The following is a 26,324-nucleotide window of genomic DNA, read 5'->3' as shown; positions in this document are numbered from 1 at the left end:
ATTTATCTTTCCTGCCCTTCGCACCGTGTCTCCCCTTTCGTCTCTAATTCCTCCTATCTCCCTCGCTGCTGCCCTCTTTCGCAATTGATGCGCCAACAGGCGACTAGCCTTTTCCCCATATTCATATCTCCTCCCCTGTGCCTTCCTCCACTGTACCTCCGCCTTTCTGGTGGTCAGAAGGTCAAACTCCGTCTGGAGTCGTCTCCTCTCCCTGTACAATTCCTCCTCCGGGGTCTCTGCAAATTCCCTGTCCACCCTTAAAATCTCCCCCAGTAATCTTTCCCTTTCCTTGGCCTCTGTTTTCCTTTTGTGGGCCCCAATAGAGATCAGCTCTCCTCTGACCACTGCTTTTAATGCTTCCCAGACCACTCCCACAGGGACCTCGCCGTCGTCATTGACCTCCAGGTATCTCTCAATACACCCCCGCACTCTTGCACACACTCCCTCATCCGCCATCAGTCCCACATCTAATCGCCAGAGTGTTCTCTGCTCCCTGTCCTCTCCTACTTCCAGGTCCACCCAATGTGGGGCATGATCCGAAACCGCTATGGCTGAGTACTCAGCTTCTTCCACCCTAGAGATCAACGACCTTCCCAACACAAAAAAATCTATCCGGGAGTACACTTTATGGACATGGGAGAAGAAGGAAAACTCCCTAGCCCTAGGTCTAAGAAATCGCCATGGATCCACTCCCCCCATTTGGTCCATAAACCCCTTAAGTACCTTGGCCGCTGCCGGCCTTCTTCCGGTCCTTGAGCTGGATCTATCTAGCCCTGGGTCCAGCACCGTATTAAAGTCCCCTCCTAAAATCAAGCTTCCTGCCTCCAGGTCCGGTATACGCCCCAGCATCCGTCTCATGAATCCCGCATCTTCCCAATTTGGGGCATACACGTTAACCAACACGACCTCCATTCCCTCCAGCCTACCACTCACCATTACATATCTACCTCCGCTATCTGCTACGATGTTCTTTGCTTCAAATGCTACCCGTTTCCCCACCAAAATGGCCACCCCTCTGTTCTTTGCGTCCAGTCCTGAGTGGAACACCTGTCCCACCCATCCTTTCCTTAGCCTAACTTGGTCCGCCACCTTTCGGTACGTCTCTTGGAGCATAACCACGTCTGCCCTTAGTCCTTTCAAATGCGCGAGCACTCGGGCCCTTTTTATCGGTCCGTTCGGGCCTCTCACGTTCCACGTGATCAGCCTCACTAGGGGGATACCTGCCCCCCTCCCGTGTCGACTAGCCATTACCTTCTCTAGGCCAGTCCCATATCCCGCCTTCGCGCTCCCGCTCGCTCCCCCAGCGTCGCACACCATCCCCGCCCACCCACTCTTTAGCCATTTCCTTTTGGATTTCCGCAGCAGCAACCCAGTTGTCCCCCCCCCCCCCCCCCCGCTAGATCCCTATCTAGCATGATTGCTCCCCCCATATCATTTCCATAAGTCAGCTGACTTCAACTGACCCCGGCTACTCCTGCTCACTCCTCGACCCCCCCCCCGTGTGGGGGAACTCCCATCCGCCTTGCGCCTGTCTTCCCGCCTTATTCTTTCTGGCGTGGGAACATCCCTTTACCTGACCCGCCTCTTATGGCGCAGCTCCCTTTCCCCTCTCCTTCCCCATTCTCCGACTATGTCCCGTCTTTCCCCCCTCACCGGCGCCCACATTTCCCCAATGTCTCCCCCCTTCCCTGTTTACTTCTCAATTAACTTCCACCTTAGCATTAACAAAAACAATAACAATAACATTTCCTCAGCATCAGTCCCTCAGTTCCGGTCCAATTTCTCTTCTTTGATGAAGGACCATGCTTCCTCCGCCGTCTCGAAATAATAGTGTCTCTCCTGATACGTGACCCATAGTCTTGCCGGCTGCAGCATCCCAAACTTCACCTTCCTTTTATGCAACACCACTTTGGCTCGGTTGAAGCTCGCCCTCCTTCTCGCCACCTCCGCACTCCAATCCTGGTACACCTGTACCACTGCATTCTCCCATCTGCTACTCCGCACCTTTTTAGCCCATCTCAGGACCTCTTCTCTGACCTTAAGGCGGTAAAATCGCACGATTATCGCCCTCGTTGGTTCTCCCGCTTTTGGTCTTCTCGCCGGAATCCGATTTGCCCACTCCACCTCCATGGGGCCCGCAGGGGCCTCAGCACCCATCAGTGAGCTCAGCATCTTCCTTGCGTACTCTCCACAGTCCACTCCTTCCACACCCTCAGGGAGACCTAGTATCTGAAGGTTCTTCCTTCGCGCTCCGTTTTCTAGGGCCTCGATCCTTTCAGTATACTTTTTATGAAGTGCCTCGTGCGTCTGAGTCTTAACCGCCAGGCCCAGGATCTCGTCCTCAATATCTGTCACCTTCTGCTCCACCACGCGGAGCTCAGTCTCCTGGGTCTTTAATGTCTCCTTGAGCCCCTCAATTGCCTGTAGCATCGGGGTCAGCACCTCCCTCTTCAGCAGCTCCACGCACCGTCTCACGATTTCATCCTGCTCAGGCCCCCATGTCGCCTGCGCTTTCTCCACCGCCATCTTGTACTTCTCTCTTTCTGACCCTTTGTTCGACGATTCCTCGCGCTGCAGCCGCCGCCGCCGGTTTTTTCCTCCTTCGTTTGGGGGGGACTCCCTTCTCACACACCCCACACCGGGTTGCGTCGTCGAAAAATTCCCCGTTGGGGCTCTTAAAAGAGCCCGAAGGTCCGTCGGAGCTGGAGCCGCCGAAGCGTGCGGCTAGCTAGGCATCACCGCAACCGGAAGTCCCTTCAGTGGCCTTGATGAGATCTTTTCATAAGTTGTTCCCTCTGCTGCTAGAATTCACCTTTGATACAGGCCCTCAGGTCAGCTTGCAGCTTTAAGCTTGCCCTTCCCCCGCCTGCATGCTGGAAGAGGCCCTGTTTATCCTGCAGTTGCAGCCAAATCTTTTACTGTTTCTGCCGTGTCTGGGAACCAAGAGACATACCCTTCCTGGGGGACACTGTCGGGGGAATGCTGCAGCCTTCTTCCCACACCGGGAAATGTCAAACAAATGCCGTGGGGGCCCTGTAACGAGCCCAAAAGTCCGTTCCAAGCAGGAGCTGCCGAATATGCGACCTAGCTCTGCATAGCCGCACCCGGAAGTCCCATAATGGCTTTTTGAAGGGCATGGGTAAATATTTGAAAAAGACAATTTTAGTAGGAATGGGAAAAGGGCAGGCATTGATAAATGGATACCCTTTTCTGAGATGTGAAAATGAAGCAACCGCACAAATGCGGCTCTTAGCAATTTCACAGTCGTGGCTAAATTATTTTTTTGCAAGTTTAGACTTCTTGTTGTGGAATGTTGCTTTTATGAAAACAGCAATGCTTTTTTGATGTTTTTTTTATCTTTGATGAATGAATTACTAATGCTGGAACTATTCTGTTTCATCTCTCTCTAGAAGCCGAAGGGCCTTGCCCCTCCCACTTAATGGTTCTCTGTCGTGGGCGAGTATTTACCTTTGATGCCATGTATGAGCATAATATCTTAACTCCACCAGAGCTTTGCAGGTGTTTATTTGCTTTTTCTTATTGCACAATAGATGCAGTTTAATGGAGTTGCCACAAACTGTCTTTTCAATTTTAAACCACATATATTAAACTGTGTATGTGCAAGCTCGCAAGAATAAAGCTCAGAAGAAAGACAATGTAACACCCGTAACACAATTTTTTATTTACAGTGTAAAGAGATGAGGTAAAAGTTTTGATTTTTAAAAAGGTACTATCTACTTTCACTATTTAACACTATCTGCTTTATTCTTTCACAGGCTGTGGGTGTCACTGGTAGGCCAGCATTTGTTGCCCATCCCTGTTTGTCCTTGAAAAGGTGGTGATGAGCTGCTGTTTTGAACCGCTGCAGTCCATGAAGTGTAGGTACACCCACAGTATTGTTAGGAAGGGAGGGAGCTCTAGGATTTTGAGATAGTGATGGAATGGGGTATAGTTTCAGGATGGTGTGTGACCTGGAGGAGAGCTTGTAGGTGGTGGTGTTCCCATGCATCTGCTGCCTGGTAGAAGTCACAATTTAGAAGGTGCTATTGAAGGTGGTAGGGGTCGCAGGTTTGTAAGGTGCTGTCAAAGAAGCCTCGGTGAGTTGCTGCATTGCATCTAGTAGATGGTATATGTTGTGATGTGATGACCTGACCCTTTAAGGAAAGCGTATCTTAAACTACTGCAAATGATTACACACCTCAACAGGATGTGATGTATTAGTCCCATGACAAGTTGTCAGTCTGCAAGCAGCAGTAGTAGAGATCAGATATACCATAGAACAAAGAAAAGTACAACACAGGAGCAGGCCCTTTGTACCTCTCCTCTAAACCTTGCCCCTTGCACCTTAAACCTATGCCCCCTAGTAATTGATCCCTCTACCCTGGGAAAAAGTCTCTGACTATCCTTAGGCTCTCTCGGGTAACTCTATCTGTATAGTTTTATCATCAAATACAGAACCCACATAATTTTTTCACCAAACCTTGTGTATGATTGGCACATATACGTCAAAGAGAAGAACCTAACAGTACACACTGCTGCCTCTGGATGTCGGTAACGAAGGGGTGCATGTTTATGGAGTGCCAATCTAGCAGTCTGCTTTGTCCTGGATGGTGCTGAGTTTATTGCTTACTGTCGGAATTGCACTCGTCCAGGAAAGTGGAGAATATTCCATTGCACCACTGACTTGTGCCTTGTAGATAATGGACAGGCTTTGGAATGTCAGAAGATGAGCTATTTGACGCAGGTTCCCAGCCTCTGACCTGCTCTTGTAGCCACTGTATTTATATGGCTGATCCATTGACGTTGCTGGTTAATAGTAACCCCTAGGATGTTAATAGTTCGTGATCTAACGATGTTAATTTTCTTTTCTTTATTCTTCGGTGGAATGTGGACTTCGCTGGCAAAGCATGCATTTTCAACCATCCCTAATTGCCTTTAAGCTGGAATGAACCATATTGTTGTGGATCTGGATTCACTTGTAAGCCAGACCTGACAAATGGCATATTTCCTTCCTAAAAGACATTAGTGAACCAGATGAGTTTTCATGACAATTGTTGATAGTTTTGTGGTCACCATCGCTGAGATTTTATTTAATTAACTGAATCTAATTTTTTTTCAAATAAATTTAGAATACCCAATTTTTTTTTTCCCCAATTAAGGAGTAATTTAGTGTGGCCAATCCACCTATCCTGCACATCTTTTTGGGTTGTGGGGGTGAGACCCTTGCAGACACGAGGAAATGTGCAAACTCCACGCGGATAGTGACCGGGGCTGGGATTGAACCAGGTCCTCGGTGCCTTGAGGCAGCAGTGCTAACCATTGTGCCACTGTGCTGCCCCTACTGAATCTAAATTCTGCAAGTTGCCAAGGTATGATTTGAACCCATGTCCTCAGAGCATTAGTGTGGGCCTCTGGATTATTAATCCAGTGACATTACCACTATGCCACCATCTTTGAGTTAGGTATGACTGCAGACCGTGGAGAATTTTTCCCCACTTACCATTGACTTCAATCTAGTTATGTTTCCTTGAACGATACTTGAACAAGCAATGCTCTCTAGCATTCCTAACTCTTCAGATACTGAAGCAGTCCATGATCATATGCAGAAAGATCTGGACAAGATTACCATTGCGGAATTCCTCAACATCCTCCAGTTACTATTGACCAGAAACCTGGTCAGCCATATGAATACTGTGGCTACAAGAGCAGGTCAGAGGCTGGAAATTCTGTTGTGAGTAACACACCTCCTGACTCCCCAAAGCCTTCCCACCATCTCGAAGACAGAAAAGATTTGGAATTCTCTCCACTTGCTTGGATGAGTACAGCTCCAACAACATTCACACCACTCCGGGCAAAGCATCTCGCTTGATCAACATTCCATCCATTTAATCACCATTTAAACACTCACTCCCTCCACCAGTGGTATACGATGACTGCAGTGTGTAAACCTACAAGATACTCAGCAACAACTCACCAAGGCTTCTTTTATGGCACCTTCTTAAGCCACAAGACCTACCAACTAGAAGGGCAAGGGTAGCAGGCAGAATAGGAACACCACTGCTTGTGATTTACCTTACAAGTCATGCACCACCTTGACTTCATAATCATCGAATGGTTAAAGCACAGAAGGAGGCCATTCTACCTGGTATGTCCATGCAGGTATCTGCCTTTTCCCCGCTGCCTTGAAAATTTTTTTCCATTTCAGATAATTATCCAATTCTCCTCTGAAGGCTTGGAATCGTATTGCTCCTTTTCTACTCAGCGTCAAAATCCTGGAATCACCTTTTTGACAACTCTGTGGATGTACCTACACAAAATGGACTGCAGCGGTTGAAACAAGTGGCTCACTAACACCTTTTTGAAGCAATTGGGGATGGGCAATAAATACTGGCGATGCCCATATCTCATTGATGAATTTTTAAAAGAAGGACATGGGAAGTACGTCCAATTTAAGATGGGTGAATTCAGTATCAAATCTGGTATAGAAGGGGAAATAAAGACTACCGTTAGCCTCCATGCTATTTTGAAAGCTAATTATAGGTAATTAGATATCAAATTTGCAACTCCAAAAAATCTCCATAGAAATGCGTAGGTATTACCACCTGGAAACAGATTTAATCTGTGTGTTAGAATTTATCTGCCATGTTTCTACAAATACATAAAACAAAAAAGAGTGGCTAAGGTAAATATTGGTCCTTTAGAGGATGAGAAGGGAGATTTAATAATGGGAGATGAGGAAATGGCTGAGGAACTGAACAGGTTTTTTGGGTCGGTCTTCACAGTGGAAGACACAAATAACATGCCAGTGACTGATGGAAATGAGGCTATGACAGGTGAGGACCTTGAGAGGATTGATATCACCAAGGAGGTAGTGATGGGCAAGCTAATGGGGCTAAAGGTAGACAAGTCTCCTGGCCCTGATGGAATGCATCCCAGAGTGCTAAAAGAGATGGCTAGGGAAATTACATATGCACTAGTGATAATTTACCAAAATTCACTAGACTCTGGGGTGGTCCCGGCGGATTGGAAATTAGCAAACGTGACACCACTGTTTAAAAAAGGAGGTAGGCAGAAAGTGGGTAATTATAGGCCAGTGAGCTTAACTTCGGTAGTAGGGAAGATGCTGGAATCTATCATCAAGGAAGAAATAGCGAGGCATCTGGATGGGAATTGTCCCATTGGACAGACGCAGCATGGGTTTATAAAGGGCAGGTCGTGCCTAACTAACTTAGTGGAATTTTTTGAGGACATTAACAGTGCGGTAGATAACGGGGAGCCAATGGATGTGGTATATCTGGATTTCCAGAAAGCCTTTGACAAGGTGCCACACAAAAGGTTGTTGCATAAGATAAAGATGCATGGCATTAAGGGGAAAGTAGGAGCATGGATAGAGGATTGGTTAATTAATAGAAAGCAAAGAGTGGGGATTAATGGGTGTTTCTCTGGTTGGCAACCAGTAGCTAGTGGTGTCCCTCAGGGATCAGTGTTGGGCCCACAACTGTTCACAATTTACATAGATGATTTGGAGTTGGGGACCAAGGGCAATGTGTCCAAGTTTGCAGACAACACTAAGATAAGTGGTAAAGCAAAAAGTGCAGAGGATACTGGAAGTCTGCAGAGGGATTTGGACAGGCTAAGTGAATGGGCTAGGGTCTGGCAGATGGAATACAATGTTGACAAATGTGAGGTTATCCATTTTGGTAAGAATAACGGCAAAAGGGATTATTATTTAAATGATAAAAAATTAAAACATGCTGCTGTGCAGAGAGATCTGGGTGTGCTAGTGCATGAGTCGCAGAAAGTTGGTTTTCAGGTGCAACAGGTGATTAAGAAGGCAAATGGAATTTTGTCCTTCATTGCTAGAGGGATGGAGTTTAAGACTAGGGAGGTTATGCTGCAATTGTATAAGGTGTTAGTGAGGCCACAGCTGGAGTATTGTGTGCAGTTTTGGTCTCCTTACTTGAGAAAGGACGTACTGGCACTGGAGGGTGTGCAGAGGAGATTCACTAGGTTAATCCCAGAGCTGAAGGGGTTGGATTACGAGGAGAGGTTGAGTAGACTGGGACTGTACTCGTTGGAATTTAGAAGGATGAGGGGGGATCTTATAGAAACATATAAGATTATGAAGGGAATAGATAGGATAGATGCGGGCAGGTTGTTTCCACTGGTGGGTGAAAGCAGAACTAGGGGGCATAGCCTCAAAATAAGGGGAAGTAGATCTAGGACTGAGTTTAGGAGGAACTTCTTCACCCAAAGGGTTGTGAATCTATGGAATTCCTTGCCCAGTGAAGCAGTAGAGGCTCCTTCATTAAATGTTTTTAAGATAAAGATAGATCGTTTTTTGAAGAATAAAGCGATTAAGGGTTATGGTGTTCGGGCCGGAAAGTGGAGCTGAGTCCACAAAAGATCAGCCATGATCTCATTGAATGGCGGAGCAGGCTCGAGGGGCCAGATGGCCTACTCCTGCTCCTAGTTCTTATGTTCTTATATGAGAAAGTAGCTTGCAACATGATTATTTGCCTTGTTCGCATCGAGAGTCACAGAGATTTATAGCACGGAAAGAGGTACTTCGGCCTATCGCGTCCGCGCTATGTTTGAATATTTGCAACTTGTGTTTTTTAATTATGTAATAAAAAAGCAGTGGAATTGGACATAATTCCTCTCGCATGAATAAATGTGGGGCTGGATTCCCTGTTTCAGCGGCTAAGTGCTGGCTCAAACAGAATTTGTGGGTGTTTTATGAACCGATAATCGGCGCCGAACCTTAACAGATTCTGGGACTGGTGAGGGGAGAGCAGTGGAGCCGGGTGAAACCCCTGGCTCCTGCGCCATAAACAGCCAGAGAATGGCCGGGTCTCTGGCTGCACATGCGTACGGCGATGACCTGCAGCGGTCGCGCCGTACAACATAGTGCCAGCCGTGCGTGGACCCAATCCGCCATCTGCGACCTCACAGGCCACCTCCCACCAGTCCTCCCAGCCCTCACTGAAGCCCCCCAGGCAGCGGCACGGATCCCGGCCGAGTGTGGCGGTACAGGCAGCAGCAGCACGCCGGGTTCCCGACCGCTCAGACCACACGAAAGCCGCATGGTCGGGAACTCGTCCCATCAGACGAGCCTTGTGGGAGGGCTTGCTGATGATGTGCCAATGCCGTTGCAATGGCGCACGAGGCAATTATGCCACTTCCAAGGGGGTGGAGCATGGCTGACCGGCGTCAGACCAGTGTCGGCCCCGATTTGGACGTCGTAGTGGATTCTCCACCTGATAGCTGATTACGATATCAGTGTCGGGCAACGGAGTATCCAGCCCGTGGTTTTTATTCCATTTGATTATTTGATATTCTCCCACTCTTCTCTCCCCATCCCCCCAGCTATGCATTTGTGGCCCGCCAAAATCACGACCCTTCGTTCTCTTAGCTAAAGGTTGAAAATCCCTTTTCCGAAATGCTTGGGACCGAGTGTGTACCAGATTTAGGATTTTTTCAGATTTTGGAATGTACTGTGTATATGTGGCACACGTTGGCAACTGCGCATCGCCCGGGAACCTTGTGGGATTTCCCACTCGTGACGTCACTTCGGCGCTCGAAAACAAAAGTGCAGATTTTGGAATTTTTGGGGTTTTGGAATTTTGGGGCTCAACCTGTACTATCAAACTATTGAAAGTGGCTTATTGGAAACCAATCTTTTTTCTATCTCTCTTCTCCTACCATGAGGAGACTTCTCTCCTACACTTAGCAACTCTCTGCAGCAGTACATGTGAGATAAGGATCTCAGCGGAGGAATTAAAGTTGTACCAATTACACCTACATTGTTCAAGCAGTATTAAGTTGTCTTCCCATGCTATTTCATAATTGTCACTATGTTAAATGATGCTATTAAAATACTTAAGTGAGCTGAATGTTTAAAGTACTTTGTATAAGTTAACTTAGCAGCTCCTGCTTATTCTTGCCATGTCTGTAGACAGCTGACTTACATCAGAGAAAGATGCAACAGTGAACCTGAAGGACCAGGTGTATCAGCATTAACTGCTGAAGAACGAACACGTTGGGCAAAGGTATGTTGTACAGATTGCAATTATTCTTGGTAGTAGGAGATTCCTTGTTCGAGTATATCCAAACTGTCTGGTTTCATCATTTTCCGTGGGTTCTCTAGTGACTAAAGAGTGGGATCTGGGATCAGCATGGATGTCCACAGAACCAATTCATGTTATCATTGTTGGTGCTTGGAGGAACCTTCTGCACGTGCGCCACCTCTTGCCTTCTGGGCATGTTGCAGATGTGGCGTAGAAAGTCCTCGGAACATGCTCAATCACATTTCAGTGCATCCCTCCACATGAACTGATTGGTTGTAGTGTTCTCCCATGGGAAGTTGTCTGCATTGCACAAGTTTGTAAGACTATTAATTTGCAGTAGAAATTGTCAGTGTCACTGAAACTGCTTACATATTGCACATATTTTTTATGGCGTGTGTGTGTGTGTGCACTGTCGAAAAGCTAGTTCATTGTCTGCTGATGCCTTATCCTGAGCTATTATCATTTTTCTGTGGTGGTTTGCCATTGCCTTCCACTCTCGGGGCAAGGCAAGAAGGCAGCTCCCAAGGGTTCCTCAGCTGGAATAAGAACTGAATGCACACTGTTAACATTCTGAACAATGCACTACTCATTTAGTGAACTAAGCTAACCACCCCACCTATTATTTTATATATTTATTTCTTATCTTGTTTTGAATATGAATGAGGCCCAACAACACTCAAGAGACTTGACATCATCCAGGGCAAAGCAACCTGCTTGATCGGCACCCAACCTACCAATTTAAAAATTCACTGCCTCTGCCACTGATGCACAGTGGCAGCAATGTGTACCATCTGCAAGATATACTGCAGCAACAGCAGCTTCCTATGACAGCACCTTCTAGACCCACGACTTCTACCACCTAGAAGGACATGGGGAGCACCACCACTTGCCTCCACCCTGACTTGGAAATAAATATATCGCTGCTCCTCCATTGGGTCAAAATCTTGGAACTCCTTTCCTAACAGCATTGCAGGTATACCTTCACCAAATGGACTACAGCAGTTCAAGAAGGCAGCTCACCACCACCTTCATATATTGCAGAAATTACAGTTTTAGGGCAATAATAATTATCCTAAAATTGCAGATCCCATGATGCAGATGTACGTTTGCAACAATAGTGAAATGGATTAGAATGCTTTGACAGCATTCTGAAGCTTTGCACATAGAACATACAGTGTAGAAGGAGGCCAATCGGCCCATCGAATCTGCACCAACCCACTTAACCCTCACTGCCACCCTATCCCCCTAACCCAATAACCCCTCCTAACCTTTTTGGACACTAAGGGCAATTTAGCATGGCCAATCCACCTAACCTGCACGTCTTTGGACTGTGGAAGGAAACCCACGCAGACACGGGGAGAACGTGCAGACTCCGCGCACACAGTGTCCCAGTGGGGAATCGAACCTCGGACCCTGGTGCTGTGAAGCCACAGTGCTAGCCACTTGTGCTACCGTGCTGCCCAAATAAATCCTCATTACAAAGCTAAAACAGGTGAAAAGTTAGTGAAACTAAAAGAGTATGTGTATGCTAATGAACTACTTTTTCCTTCACTCAATCATGTTTAATTAAACCAAATTGTGTGTCTTTCAAATTCAAAGCCTAACCATCAAAATGTACACAAGAAAATCCTGGACAAGACTTTTTGTTTTCCGTTGATTGGCTTGACATGTATCTAGAAAGAAAGAACAGAAAGCAACATAATGATTTGTTATTGAAATAACTACTAAATTTCTGCCGTAGAGAATTTTTGAGGCAAAGGTTTTTAATTTTTATCAGGATAATTTTCTTTTCAAAATTTTTTGTGTAGATACGGGAATATCTAATTGACTTGGATCCCAAGAATTTGACTATATTGGAACAAATTCAGAGCTCCTTGTTTGTGCTATCATTGGATGATGCTAGTCCCCATGCAACGGCTGAAGATTACTCTCAAGTGAGTGGATGAACCATCTATATATGATTTATTTTTTCTGTAGGAGCTTTCAAATGAAAACAGATTGAATTCTTCCTTTGGGATCTGTGCATGTAGCTGGTACAGAAATAAAAAGTCAGAATCCCTTGTGCCATCCATGGCCTCGCCCTTTCCTATCTCTGTAATTTCCTTGGTAGCATCTTCCAAACCTGCATGAGCAGCAGATTCATGGGCACATCACAATCTGCATATTCCAATCCAGGCACCAACCTGATTTGGAAATATATTGCTGTTCCTCCACTGTTATCGGAACAAAATCCTGGAACCCCCTTTGCTACAACACTGTGGCTGTACCTGCACCACTTGGACTGCAGCGGTTCAAGGAGGCACCACCTTCTCGAGGACAATTTGAAGAGGGACAATAAATGCTACCTAGCCGGTGACCTCCACGTCCTGTGAAAGAATTTTTAAAAAATCTCTTCCGGCCCCACAATCCTCCCAAGAAATCTGCACGTCTCCAATTTGATGTCCTGCATTCCTGGTTTTATTTGCTTTGTCATTTGGTGGCCTTGCCTTGAATAGCCTGAGCCCAAAGTTTGGGAATTCCCACCCTAGATTTTGCTCGCCCTTCTCCCTCTCTTTTCTCCTTCACTGCGCTCCTAAAACTAACACCCTCTGGCCAAGCATTCAGTAAGCTGTCCAAATATCTCCTGATGTAGTACACTGCCCTATCTTGTTTTATCATGCACTGTTTTGTCTTTGATTACTTGCCTGTGATTACAGCGCATCACTATCGTATACATTTGTAATGAAAAAGAGAAAAAGTCAAATTCACCATCGGAGGTCAGTAGACAGGTTCCATCTCAGTTGGTAACCATTGATTTCCTTTTTTAAGGAGTCAGTCACAGTCAGTTGTTAGGGGTTTTATGTATTGTCTGTTTTTTGTACTTTTATATTTGCTTGTGATTTCTTGCATTCTTTTGTTCAGGCTTTTCGTTGAGTTAGCAGATATAATATTTGGATATATTGTGTATGCATTAAGAAGCAGCCAATATTATGTTTTGTTTACTGTTTTCAGATATGTTTATCGGCACTAACTGGAAACCCAACTATACGATGGGGTGACAAGTCATACAACTGCCTCAGTTTCGCCAATGGAACTTTCGGTTCAAACTGTGATGTAAGTGAACAAGAAAATATATGCCTACATTTTGGGTAGGGAGTTCAAGGATTTCTTAGGCAGTGAAGGAACTTCACAATTTGGAATCATGTGGGACTTGGAGCAGATATGGCAGCTGCTGGTGTTCCCATGTTTCCTCCTGCCTTCACCTTTATTGGTGGTAGAGGTCACAGGTTTGGAAGATGCTGTCAGAGGAATCATTGGTATTTCGAACTGTTTACCAATCGGACAGCTTCAGAACATCAGACCTTTTCAAATTAGTATATTGGCGTTGTTACCGGGCTCGTAATTAGAGGGCCGGACTAATGATCTGGAAACAGGTGTTTGAATCCCAAATGGCAGCTGAGAAATTAGCATTCCGTTATTTCAATAAATCTGGAATAAAAAGCTTGCTTTAGTAATGGTGATCATGAAATGACCAGATTGTCATAAAAGCCCCTCTAGTTTTCATAGCATCATAGAATCCCTACAGTGCAGAAGGAGGCCATTGGGCCCATCAGTCTGCACCAACCCTCTGAAAGATCACCCTATCTAGGCCAGCTCCCCTGTCCTATCCCCATAACCCCACCTGACCTATGGATAGTAAGGAATAATTTAGCATGGCCAATCAACCTTACCTGCACATCTTTGGACTGTGGGAAGAAATCGGAGCACCAGAAGGAAACCCACGCAGCCATGGGGGGTTTATGCAAACACCACATACACAGTAATCCAAGGCAGTAATTGAACCTGGGTCCCTGGTGCTGTGAGGCAGCAGTGCTAACCATTGTGCCACTGTCCCTCCTTTAGGAAGAAAATCTACAGTCCTTACCTGGTCTCGTCTTTGTCTGATTCCATGCTTTAAGCAGTGTGGTTGGCTCTTAACTGTCCTCTGTAAAGGCCTACCAAGCCACAGAGTTGTATTAGGGCTGGGTCAAAATTCTGCACTGTGGGTGTACCCACACCACAGGAACTGCAGCAGCTGAAGAAGCCAACTCACCATTTCCTTCTGAAGGGCAATTAGGGATGGGAAATAATGTGCTGGCCTAGCTAGCGATGGACACATCCCGTAAATTAATACAAAAATCTATTTCAAAAAAAGGAGACTAAAACTGGATGAACCACCTGGCATAGAAGCTTGTTTGGTTTGATTTACCCGATATCTTATGTTTATGTATTTACATTGTGTATTTATAGTTCTATTTATAGTATGTTCTATGTATTCATGTATGGAGCATTCTGCCTGGACTGTACGCAGAACAATACTTTTCACTGTCCCTCGGTACACGTGACAATAAATAAATTAAATCAACTCCGATCAGATTTGGTTTGGCCAATTGTTGGCCTTACATACTTGGCATTGCACGGGCACTGAGATTCATACAATGTTGATCAATTGTGTGATAGGAAAACATACTTTTGGCTGCTCGAATCAAGCAACATGTTCCTCTGACTGTTCATAATATGCAGAGTATAGACTACACTCAACTAGCCTGCACTTGCAAAACCCAAGACAAAATATCACATGTTCGATGTGATTCTGTGATTGGGCAACACCTGCTGAGTGCACCAATAACTACACACCAACAACCAATTTAAGATATCCAGTCAACTTTGCAATTTGGCTCATTTACACTTGCTAGAAGCATACCCCCAGGGGTTTGGTTCTCTGCAAACACAAACCTTGCTTTATAAAAAAAATTAACGAAGAGCATGGGGAGACTATTGTTCATCATTACTGTCTCAGTGGCAACACTTCCGCCAGAGTTGACTTGCCAGCCAATTAAAACCCCTTTTAACGCTGTGGTATAAATTGTTGTGGTTCTTGGAAATTTGGCATTCTTGCATTTGTCGTGATGAGTGCAAGATTAAAATACTTTGGCAACATTGTACACATTGTCTCTTTTCAGCAATATTCAAACAATTCTCTAGTAATGTCAAAAAGGCTGAACATTATTGTGTCAAGACAGTTTATTTTGTTCTGTTTTGTCGCAGCATTCTCCTTATGATGCCATGGTCATGGTTTCCTTGTGTTATTACATTGATCAGACTATCAAGTCGGTGGAAGGTAAATGGAAGGTAAGAAAACAATGTGGGTCTTTCATCAAAAGCAAAATATTGCACATGCTTGAAATCTGCAATAAAAACCAAAATGATGACGATATTCAGCAGGTCAGGCCACATCTGTGGAATGAGAAACTATTTACACTGCAGGTCGAAGACTTTCATCTGTTCTGGCACCATTTTATCACCTTGAAACATTAACTCTATTCCTCTTTCCACAGATGATGCCGAACCTTCTCAGTATTTCCAACCTTTCCCTTTTTGTTTGTGTCTGTCACCAGTTGTACTTGGTATAATATTAAGTTCAATTTTTGTGCCTGTAACAGCGATAATTCTCATGACATTTTTTCCAGTTTGATATAACCACTTTTTATGATGTATCAAAACTTTTACTGTATTTAGGAAATATCAGTGATAATAATTTGAGAACTGTTACATAAGTGTATGATAGGCATGACGATGTGGATAATTTTCCTGTTTTGGTTGCTGATCTTGTTTGAAGGCAGTAGCTAAAAAGTACTGTTAAATTTTAGGCAAATCGAATGTTTAAAAAAAACTGACATCCTGCCATTAAACTCCTTTCCTCCTTCAACTGCTGGAAACTAAATGCAGGTGCATAATTATACATCAACGCTGGTTTGTTACCACCTCAACCCGAGTCACCTTCAGTCTAGTCATAGAGTCGGAGAGGTCTACAGCACAGAAAAAGCCCTTTGGCCCATTGTATCTGCGCCGGTCAAAAACAACCATCTAACTATTCTAATCCCATTTTCCAGCACTTGGCCCATGGCCTGCTATGGGCAGCACGGTAGCACAAGTGAATAGCACTGTGGCTTCACAGCGCCAGGGTCCCAGGTTCGATTCCCCGCTGGGTCACTGTCTGTACGGAGTTTGCACGTTCTCCTCGTGTCTGCTTGGGTTTCATCCGGGTGCTCCGGTTTCCTCCCACAGTCCAAAGACGTGCTGGTTAGGTGGATTGGCCATGATAAATTGCCCTTGGTGTCCAAAAAGATTAGGAGGAGTTATTGGGTTATGGGGAAAGGGTGGCAGTGAGGGCTTAATGTCGGTGCAAACTCGATGGGCCGAATGGCCTCCTTCTCTGCACTGTATGTTCTATGTAAAAGCCTTACATGCCTTGACATTGCAAGTGCACATCTAAATGCTTCTTAAATGTTATGAGGGTCTTTGTCTCCACCACCTTTCCGATTTCCTCACATTCCCTCTAATCTTAAATCTATGCCCCTGGTTATTGAACCCTCCACCAAGGGAAAACGTTTCTTTTTGTCTATCCATGCCCCTCATAATTTCATACACCTCAATCATGCCCCCCTCCCTCAGTCTTCTCTGCTCCAAGGAAAACAACCCCAATCCCTCCAATCTCTCTTCATAGCTAAAATTCTCCAGCCCATGCAACATCCTGGTAAATCTCTTCTGCACCCTCTCAAGTGCTATCAAATGGCGGCACAGTGGTAACGTCACTAGGCGAGTAATCCATAGGCACAGATTAATGCCTTGGGGACATGTGTATTCAAAAATCTGGAACATAAAGCTAGTGTCAGTAATGTTGACCATGAAACTATCATCAATTGTTGTAAAAACCTTCACTAATGTCCTTTAGTGAAGGAAATCTACTGTCCTTATCTGGTCTTGCTACATGTGACTTTGGATCCAAAGTAATGTGGTCGACTCTTAACTGCCCCTGAAATGGCTGAGCAAGGCAATCAGTCCCAGGGAAATTGGGAATGGGTCACCAATGCCGGCCTTGCTAGTGACACCCACATCCCATGAAAGAATAAAACAAAACTACAGGCTGAACACTCCTGTGAAAATTTTGAGATGATTGGCTTTCTACTCCATAATGACCCAAGAATGGTGATTTTATTTTTTTTGTCTAGCTAAATATTTTTGCTTCTTGAGTTGGACCTTTTTTTTTTTTTTGCCAAAGAGTCTTGCCACCTGCATGAGTAAGTTAGGTTGGACAAAGGTCAGGGCAGCACGGTAGCATTGTGGATAGCACAATTGCTTCATACCGCCAGGGTCTCGGGTTCGATTCCGGCTTGGGCCACTGTCTGTGTGGAGTCTGCACATCCTCCCCGTGTGTGTGTGGGTTTCCTCCGGATGCTCCGGTTTCCTCCCACAGTCCAAAGATGTGCAGGTTAGGTGGATTGGCCATGATAAATTGCCCTTAGTGTCTAAAATTGCCCTTAGTGTTGGGTGGAGGTGTTGACCTTGGGTAGGGTGCTCTTTCCAAGAGCCGGTGCAGACTCAATGGGCCAAATGGCCTCCTTCTGCACTGTAAATGCTATGATAATCTATGATTAATCTAGGCAAAAGTTCGGCACAACATCGTGGGCCGAAGGGCCTGTTCTGTGATGTATTTTTCTATGTTCTAAATATTAGAATCGTTTTGTTATTTTGTGAAAATTATTTGGAAATTATCCTTAGACATGTTATTAGACACACACTGATTCTTACGGGATAAACTTTGAACAGAGGTGCTTCCAGTTGTATTCAGCTTACAATAAATTTGCATTGGTTCGTTTTCTGCTGTTTAAGAACATGTTCCCTTCCCTCCATTAACTTCCAAACCATAAGAACTATTGTCAATGATAGTAGCGGGAAAGCACTTTATTATCTTTTGGAAACGTTTCCAGGTGCTATTTTAATGGAAGCATTTACTTACTTATTTTATGTAATGTTAACAACTTCCCTTAATAGTGGATGGGGAATACCCTAAGAACCGGTCAAGCGTTGATCTTTTATTTTCACTAACAGATTTTAGGCCTGTGCCTTTGTTAACTAGTAACCTGAAAGCTTGATCGCTACCAATAATATCACTTTCATGGCACAAACTAGTTTTTGCTAATATATCAGGGGAACAAACGTTGATTAGTCTGAAGCACTTATTAGAATTCTGCTTATGTTCCAAAATGGTTTTTAAAGCCGCTTAGGCACATAAAATGCTTATAAACTGAAGGAAATAATATTGAATTTTACTTGTAGATAGTCACTAAAAATTGACTACACAGCTTCTAATCTGAAATCATGATCTACATTATTATAAAACATTTCTCTCAGGGATCAACTGCGGTACGTCGCCTGGCTTGGCCAGAGGAACTGGTTTTTGTGTTGGATCAGAGGGTTCTAAATGGCATAGATCAAGCTAAGCAGCAGTATTACAAGCAGGTAAGAGTCAGTTCTGTAAAAATAGGTGAGCTATATACACCTATGTTCCAACAAGCACATAACTTATTTTCCAAGAAATGTAGGGGACAAAAATGCAATGTTAGTCTGATGTTTCTCGTACAACTTTGGCTTTCTTCATGCTTCAGGAAAGGCACCAGCCATAGAAGAAGTGGGCCACACTAGGATCCAGAAGAGATCACGATATCTTCATGATGTGTCACGATATCTTCATGACCTTGCTTTTGCCTATCGCTGTAACCTCCTCAAGCCCTACAGCTGACTGTAATCTCTCTATTCCTGTAGCTATGGCCTCTTAAACATTCCCAATTTTCAGCGCTTCACCATCGGCTGTCGTGTGTTAAGCTTCCTAGGTCTTAGCTCTAGAATTCCTACTCTAAATCTCTGTACATCCTCTCCTTTTAAATCATTCCTTTTAAACCTACCTCTTTGACCAAACTTTTGATCATGTCTTGATATCCCTGTTGTTTGGTACCATGTTTGTCTGATGGTGCTTTTGTGAAGTTTTTACTACGTTAAAGATCTATATAAGTTGTTGAACCAACTGTTCACTCAGAAATTAATTTTAGATTGGTGTTGTACAGGTTAATTAGTTGAGGTATTTATTCTCTTCCAACGTACTAATTTAGCTAACATTCTGACCTTTTTGCAGGATATCACAAATGAAAATATGATTGTTGAATTAGGAGTGTGCTCACTGATTCAGCCTTATTTATGTTATGAAACCTATTTCAATAGGTCACAACAGCTGTACTCACAGTCCTCTTGCGTTTTAAAACCCTTACTTTGGAAAGTGGGCTAGGCTGTTTCCAGTTGAATAAAATGTTGAATTGATAGTAGAAGCACAACATTAGTTACACCATATAATATGCCAATTAAATCCAAAGGCTTTGCATCAGCTCCTCTGATGATCAAGATTGTCTTGCTTGTTATTTCTGACATTCCAGCCAATGTTAAGACCATGCACACTTATAAGAAGTATCTGGTTCTTAAGTTTATAGTTTCTGTGGTCGTAAACATGACAACAAAGACAAAGAACAAAGAAATGTACAGCACAGGAACAGGCCCTTCGGCCCTCCAAGCCCGTGCCGACCATACTGCCCGACTAAACTACAATCTTCTACACTTCCTCGGTCCGTATCCTTCTATTCCCATCCTATTCATATATTTGTCAAGATGCCCCTTAAATGTCCCTATCGTCCCTGCTTCCACTACCTCCTCCGGTAGTGAGTTCCAGGCACCCACTACCCTCTGCGTAAAAAAACTTGCCTCGTACATCTACTCTAAACCTTGCCCCTCTCACCTTAAACCTATGCCCCCTAGTAATTGACCCCTCTACCCTGGGGAAAAGCCTCTGACTATCCACTCTGTCTATGCCCCTCATAATTTTGTATACCTCTATCAGGTCGCCCCTCAACCTCCTTCGTTCCAGTGAGAACAAACCGAGTTTATTCAACCTCTCCTCATAGCTAATGCCCTTCATACCAGGCAACATTCTGGTAAATCTCTTCTGCACCCTCTCTAAATCCTCCACATCCTTCTGGTAGTGTGGCGACCAGAATTGAACACTATACTCCAAGTGTGGCCTAACTAAGGTTCTATACAGCTGTAACATGACTTGCCAATTCTTATACTCAATGCCCCGGCCAATGAAGGCAAGCATGCCGTATGCCTTCTTGACTACCTTCTCCACCTGTGTTGCCCCTTTCAATGACCTGTGGACCTGTACTCCTAGATCTCTTTGACTTTCAATACTCTTGAGGGTTCTACCATTCACCGTATATTCCCTACCTGCATTAGACCTTCCAAAATGCATTACCTCACATTTGTCCAGATTAAACTCCATCTGCCATCTCTCCGCCCAAGTCTCCAGACAATCTAAATCCTGCTGTATCCTCAGACAGTCCTCATCGCTATCCGCAATTCCACCAACCTTTGTGTCGTCTGCAAACTTACTAATCAGACCAGTTACATTTTCCTCCAAATCATTTATATATACTACAAAGAGCAAAGGTCCCAGCACTGATCCCTGTGGAACACCACTGGTCACAGCCCTCCAATTAGAAAAGCATCCCTCCATTGCTACCCTCTGCCTTCTATGGCCTAGCCAGTTCTGTATCCACCTTGCCAGTTCACCCCTGATCCCGTGTGACTTCACCTTTTGTACTAGTCTACCATGAGGGACCTTGTCAAAGGCCTTACTGAAGTCCATATAGACAACATCTACTGCCCTACCTGCATCAATCATCTTAGTGACCTCCTCGAAAAACTCTATCAAGTTAGTGAGACATGACCTCCCCTTCACAAAACCGTGCTGCCTCTCACTAATACGTCCATTTGCTTCCAAATGGGAGTAGATCCTGTCTCGAAGAATTCTCTCCAGTAATTTCCCTACCACTGAAGTAAGGCTCACCGGCCTGTAGTTCCTGGGATTATCCTTGCTACCCTTCTTAAACAGAGGAACAACATTGGCTATTCTCCAGTCCTCCGGGACATCCCCTGAAGACAGCGAGGATCCAAATATTTGTGTCAAGGCCTCAGCAATTTCCTCTCCAGCCTCCTTCAGTATTCTGGGGTAGATCCCATCAGGCCCTGGGGACTTATCTACCTTAATATTTTTTAAGACACCCAACACCTCGTCTTTTTGGATCACAATGTGACCCAGGCTATCTACACCACCTTCTCCAGACTCAACATCTACCAATTCCTTCTCTTTGGTGAATACTGATGCAAAGTATTCATTTAGTACCTCGCCCATTTCATCTGGCTCCACACATAGATTCCCTTGCCTATCCTTCAGTGGGCCAACCCTTTCCCTGGCTACCCTCTTGCTTTTTATGTACGTGTAAAAAGCCTTGGGATTTTCCTTAACCCTATTTGCCAATGACTTTTCATGACCCCTTCTAGCCCTCCTGACTCCTTGCTTAAGTTCCTTCCTACTTTCCTTATATGCCACACAGGCTTCGTCTGTTCCCAGCCTTTTAGCCCTGACAAATGCCTCCTTTTTCTTTTTGACGAGGCCTACAATATCACTCGTCATCCAAGGTTCCCGATAATTGCCGTATTTATCTTTCTTCCTCACAGGAACATGCCTGTCCTGTATTCCTTTCAACTGACACTTGAAAGCCTCCCACATGTCAGATGTTGATTTGCCCTCAAACATCCGCCCCCAATCTATGTTCTTCAGTTCCCGCCTAATATTGTTATAATTAGCCTTCCCCCAATTTAGCACATTCATCCTCGGACCACTCTTATCCTTGTCCACCAGTACTTTAAAACTTACTGAATTGTGGTCACTGTTACCGAAATGCTCCCCTACTGAAACATCTACCACCTGGCCGGGCTCATTCCCCAATACCAGGTCCAGTACCGCCCCTTCCCTAGTTGGACTGTTTACATATTGTTTTAAGAAGCCCTCCTGGATGCTCCTTACAAACTCCGCCCCGTCTAAGCCCCTGGCACTAAGTGAGTCCCAGTCAATATTGGGGAAGTTGAAGTCTCCCATCACCACAACCCTGTTGTTTTTACTCTTTTCCAAAATCTGTCTACCTATCTGCTCCTCTATCTCCCGCTGGCTGTTGGGAGGCCTGTAGTATACCCCCAACATTGTGACTGCACCCTTCTTATTCCTGATCTCTACCCATATAGCCTCACTGCCCTCTGAGGTGTCCTCTCGCAGTATAGCTGTGATATTCTCCCGAACAAGTAGCGCAACTCCACCTCCCCTTTTACATCCCCCTCTATCCCGCCTGAAACATCTAAATCCTGGAACGTTTAGCTGCCAATCCTGCCCTTCCCTCAACCAGGTTTCTGTAATGGCAACAACATCATAGTTCCAAGTAGTAATCCAAGCTCTAAGTTCATCTGCCTTACCCGTAATGCTCCTTGCATTAAAACATATGCACTTCAGGCCACCAGACCTGCTGTGTTCAGCAACTTCTCCCCGTCTGCTCTGCCTCAGAGCCACACTGTCCCTATTCCCTAGTTCTCCCTCAATGCTCTCACCTTCTGACCTATTGCTCCCGTGCCCACCCCCTTGCCATACTAGTTTAAACCCTCCCGTGTGACACTAGCAAACCTCGCAGCCAGGATATTTATGCCTCTCCGGTTTAGATGCAACCCGTCCATCTTATACAGGTCACACCTGCGCTGGAAGAGCTCCCAGTGGTCCAGATAACTGAAACCCTCCCTCCTACACCAGCTGTTTAGCCACGTGTTTGTCTGCTCTATCTTCCTATTTCTAGCCTCACTGGCACGTGGCACAGGGAGTAATCCCGAGATTACAACCCTTGAGGTCCTGTCTTTTAACTTTCTGAGTGACTCCAGGATGGTATATTGCCACCCTCGTGCCTGGGTCAAGGATGAGACAGAGTGGCTGCAGGACGTTCTTCAGGGGGAGAGTGAACAGCAGAGGTTGTGGTCCACATTGATACCAATGATTTAAGTAGGAAGGGGGAATCGGGTCCTGCAATCAGAATTTAGGGAGCTAGGCAGAAAAGTAGCAAGCAGGACCTCAAATATAGTCATCTCTGGATTACTCCTCGCGCCATGTGAAAGTGAGTACAAATATATTGTGTACAGTTCTGGGCACCTCACTATAGGAAGGATGTGGAAGCATTGTAGAGAGTACAGGAGAGGTTTACTAGAATGATTCCAGGAATGAGAAACTTCAGTTATGAGGATAGATTGGAGAGATGTGGAATGTTCACCTTGGAGAGAAGAAGGTTAAGAGGCAATCTGATAGAGATGTTCAAAATCATGAGGGAGCTGGACAGAGTAGATAGGGAGAAACTCTTACCGCTTGTAAAAGGATAAAGAATGGGGGGGCCCAGATTTAAAGAGATTTGCAAAAGAAGCAAATGTGATGTGAGAAGAAACCTTTTCACAGAACGAGTGGTTCGGATCTGTAAAGCACTGCCTGGAAATGTGGTAGAGGCACATTACCTGAATAGGAACAATGTGCAGGGGCATGGGGAAAAGGCACAGGAATGGCACTAGGCCATGATGCTCGTTTGCAGTGCCGGTAGAGACACAGTTGGCCAAATGGCCTCCTCCTGTGCTGTAACAAATCTGTTATTCTGTGAGAACAGTTAACACTGATTGAAAATACTCAGTGATTTTTTACCCCTCAGCCTGGGGCTAAATAACTGATGAATGAGGTGAGGAAGATCTCCTCTGCGTGCTCTGTGAAATGAGTTTGGGCAGCCTCCGATCCAGCTCCTAGTGGATTTGGCCTTAAACGTTTAACACAATTGTTAATCTTACTCAGAGGCCAGAGAATAGCTGGTGTGTGAAATAGAAACCAACATCGCACCACTGCAGGAGAAGGTGCTTTTGTAAAATTGAAGCTGAGTTCCATTGTTGGGCAGAGTGGTGAAAGCATTATTCTGAATCTAGCTGTGTTATATCTGACCCAGGAATGAGTGCTTTTGCTAATGCAGGGTGTCTAAAATAGGAAGGCTTCTCTCGTAATATCCTTCCTCGTTTCGATGAGCACATTAAAAACAAATATGAAATTCTTGCTCATGGTTTTGTGATAACCTGCTGAATTGAAGAACTAGGAGGTGGCGGAATAGCTACATGTCTAAGCTGCAGTAATTACATTTAGAATGGAAACATAAAAATTATATTTTAAATGTTTTGTATTAAATGATTCAAATTAATTTTATGTGATTGTAATAACTCATTTGGTTTTACAGGCATTGGATGTCCAAATTGTCAGTTATGCCTTCACTGCATTTGGAAAATCACTGATCAAAATCAAGAAGCTACACCCAGACATATTTGTACAACTTGCACTTCAGTTGGCCTACTACAGATGTCATGGACGGTAAGCATCATGACCTGGTATAGAGTAAATATTATATTTATTCCACAGCCACACTTTTACTGCAAGGCATTGAGTTATTAAACTGAAAACACAAATTGCTATCACATAATGGTCATTGGCACTAGATAGCCTGAATGCAAATATCCAGAATTGCTAATGGCTTTAATAATCCAAAATCAAATTCACAAACCAGAAACTTGTTTATGACTTTCAGAAGCTTGATCTGGGGGAAGCTCCTTGACGAGCAGCTCAGTTTTTGCAACTCCTTTCTGGGCTTTTGCATTTTTCAGCTATTTCAATTTCTCCTTTGAAGAGAACACTAAACATTATCCCTATCGACAAGACGTCACAAGCTCTCCCACCAGCACACACACGTTGTTACCTCAACTGACAGTAACTATAGTTGATGGAAGGCTTTTGCACCAAGTAATGATACTTTAAAAGACATGCTGGAAATACTCAGCAGGTCATGCTGCATCTGTGGAGAAAGAGAGTTAACGTCTCAGGTCAAGATGACCTTTCGTCAGCACTCATCTCGACCTGAAATGTTTACTCTTTTCTTTCTTCACGGATGCTGTCTGACCACCTGAGTATTTCCAGTAGTTTCTGTTTTATTTTAAATTTCCTGCACCTGTAGTATTTTGCTTCTGTTTTTTTTAAATTACTTTTTCTGAGTTACAAAGCCAGGGCTCAGAGTGTGGACAGGGTCGAACCCCTAATCCAGCTCCTCGCCTGCCCCAAAAAACAATTCACATTGAATCCAATTTATGGTCCCACAAGAGAGACATACCAGATCTTCACCAAAAGGCCAAGCAGATGCTACACTTGATCATGACGCCACTGGCTGTAATGTAGTGAACTCGTCTTGAGAAATGAGCAACAGTTTTGAGTCCAGTTTATATTGCAATCTTCATCAGCTGAATTTCTGTTAATATTTGCTGGAGTTAACCAGACTTGCTAGTTTGGAATATAAAGGCAGAGTCTCTGTCTCAGAGTAACATATAAACATGTTGGCAGAATTGGCAAGGATCCTGCACCATTCCCCTCTCTCCCTAATTAATGTCTTGTTATTTTGTTATAAATTGAGATTGAAGCGAGGTTGTATGTGTTACAATACTTTGCAAATAAAGAGGTTGCTAGCTACTTTGATGTGAAAGCCACTGAGTTTAAACCCATGAGTTTTTTTTTTTTAATTTAGAGTACCTAATTTATTTTTTCCAATTATGGGGCAATTTAGCGTGGCCAATCCACCTACACTGCACATCTTTGAGTTGTGGGGGCGAGACCCACGCAAACACGGGGAGAATGTGCAAACTCCACACGGACAGTGATCCAGAGCTGGGGTCAAACCTGGGACCTCGGCGCCATGAGGCAGCCGTGCTAACCACTGCATCACCGTGCTGCCCGTTAACCCATGGGTTAATGCAGTGTTTTTTCCTCCTTTAAATTTCAGCTGCATGATTTAGGTGAGGGAAGTGGCTTAACATGCATTTGTGAGATATCACCAGTGTTTCTACATTGTACGTTTCTTTTTAATCCAAGAGTATTTGCTCCCCGACAATATCTTCAATGTTTATAGTTTTGTGATAACTTCGCAAAGTAACTGACCTTTCCAAATCAATTCCTCACAGACCTGGCTGCTGTTACGAGACTGCTACAACTAGACGTTTTTATCATGGCCGAACTGAGACAATGAGACCCTGCACGGTTGAGGCTGTGGAATGGTGTCGAGCGATGCTGGATCCAGCTGCTTCTGTGGGTGTTCAATTAGTTAAATCTTATTTTTCATTTTATGTTGTTACATTCCTCCAGCCCTGTGCATACTTAAAGGTCAGTCATCATTCAAGTTTCATGTCTTCCTTGTTGCTACAGCTGATAATTTCTGAAAAAAAGCATCAGAAATTATTGCATCCCATTTTGCTTGTCCCAGATCTTACTGTTATGGAACGTTATTGACTGCAGATTTTGCTAGCAGGTAACTAACTATACACAAACTAGCAGAAAGGCACTCCAGTGCTAAGATAATCTGTCCAAGCTGCATTCATTAAAGGTGGCATTAGATGTGTAGTGCAAAGTTGACATCA

The 26,324-nt window shown here is 44.5% G+C and overlaps 1 protein-coding gene across 4 annotated transcripts in view; it reads left to right on the top strand.

The window, feature by feature from the left end:
- The window catches only part of crot (carnitine O-octanoyltransferase), a 60,049-nt gene that overhangs the window by 21,502 nt on the left and 12,223 nt on the right, over positions 1 to 26,324 (top strand). For all 4 annotated transcript variants that reach the window (XM_072508651.1, XM_072508650.1, XM_072508653.1 and 1 more), the window contains 8 exons: positions 3,411 to 3,519; positions 9,959 to 10,052; positions 11,879 to 12,004; positions 13,062 to 13,163; positions 15,138 to 15,221; positions 18,285 to 18,392; positions 24,110 to 24,240; positions 25,872 to 25,995. In XM_072508651.1, the coding sequence (XP_072364752.1) occupies positions 3,411 to 3,519; positions 9,959 to 10,052; positions 11,879 to 12,004; positions 13,062 to 13,163; positions 15,138 to 15,221; positions 18,285 to 18,392; positions 24,110 to 24,240; positions 25,872 to 25,995 (878 nt within the window). The remainder of the gene's footprint in view (positions 1 to 3,410; positions 3,520 to 9,958; positions 10,053 to 11,878; positions 12,005 to 13,061; positions 13,164 to 15,137; positions 15,222 to 18,284; positions 18,393 to 24,109; positions 24,241 to 25,871; positions 25,996 to 26,324) is intronic.

The sequence above is a fragment of the Scyliorhinus torazame genome, chromosome 6 (genome assembly GCF_047496885.1).
Source record: "Scyliorhinus torazame isolate Kashiwa2021f chromosome 6, sScyTor2.1, whole genome shotgun sequence".
In the NCBI taxonomy this organism is placed as follows: domain Eukaryota; kingdom Metazoa; phylum Chordata; class Chondrichthyes; order Carcharhiniformes; family Scyliorhinidae; genus Scyliorhinus; species Scyliorhinus torazame.
The sequence above is the reverse complement of the archived record's forward strand: the minus strand, read 5'-3'. Positions and strand labels throughout refer to the sequence as shown.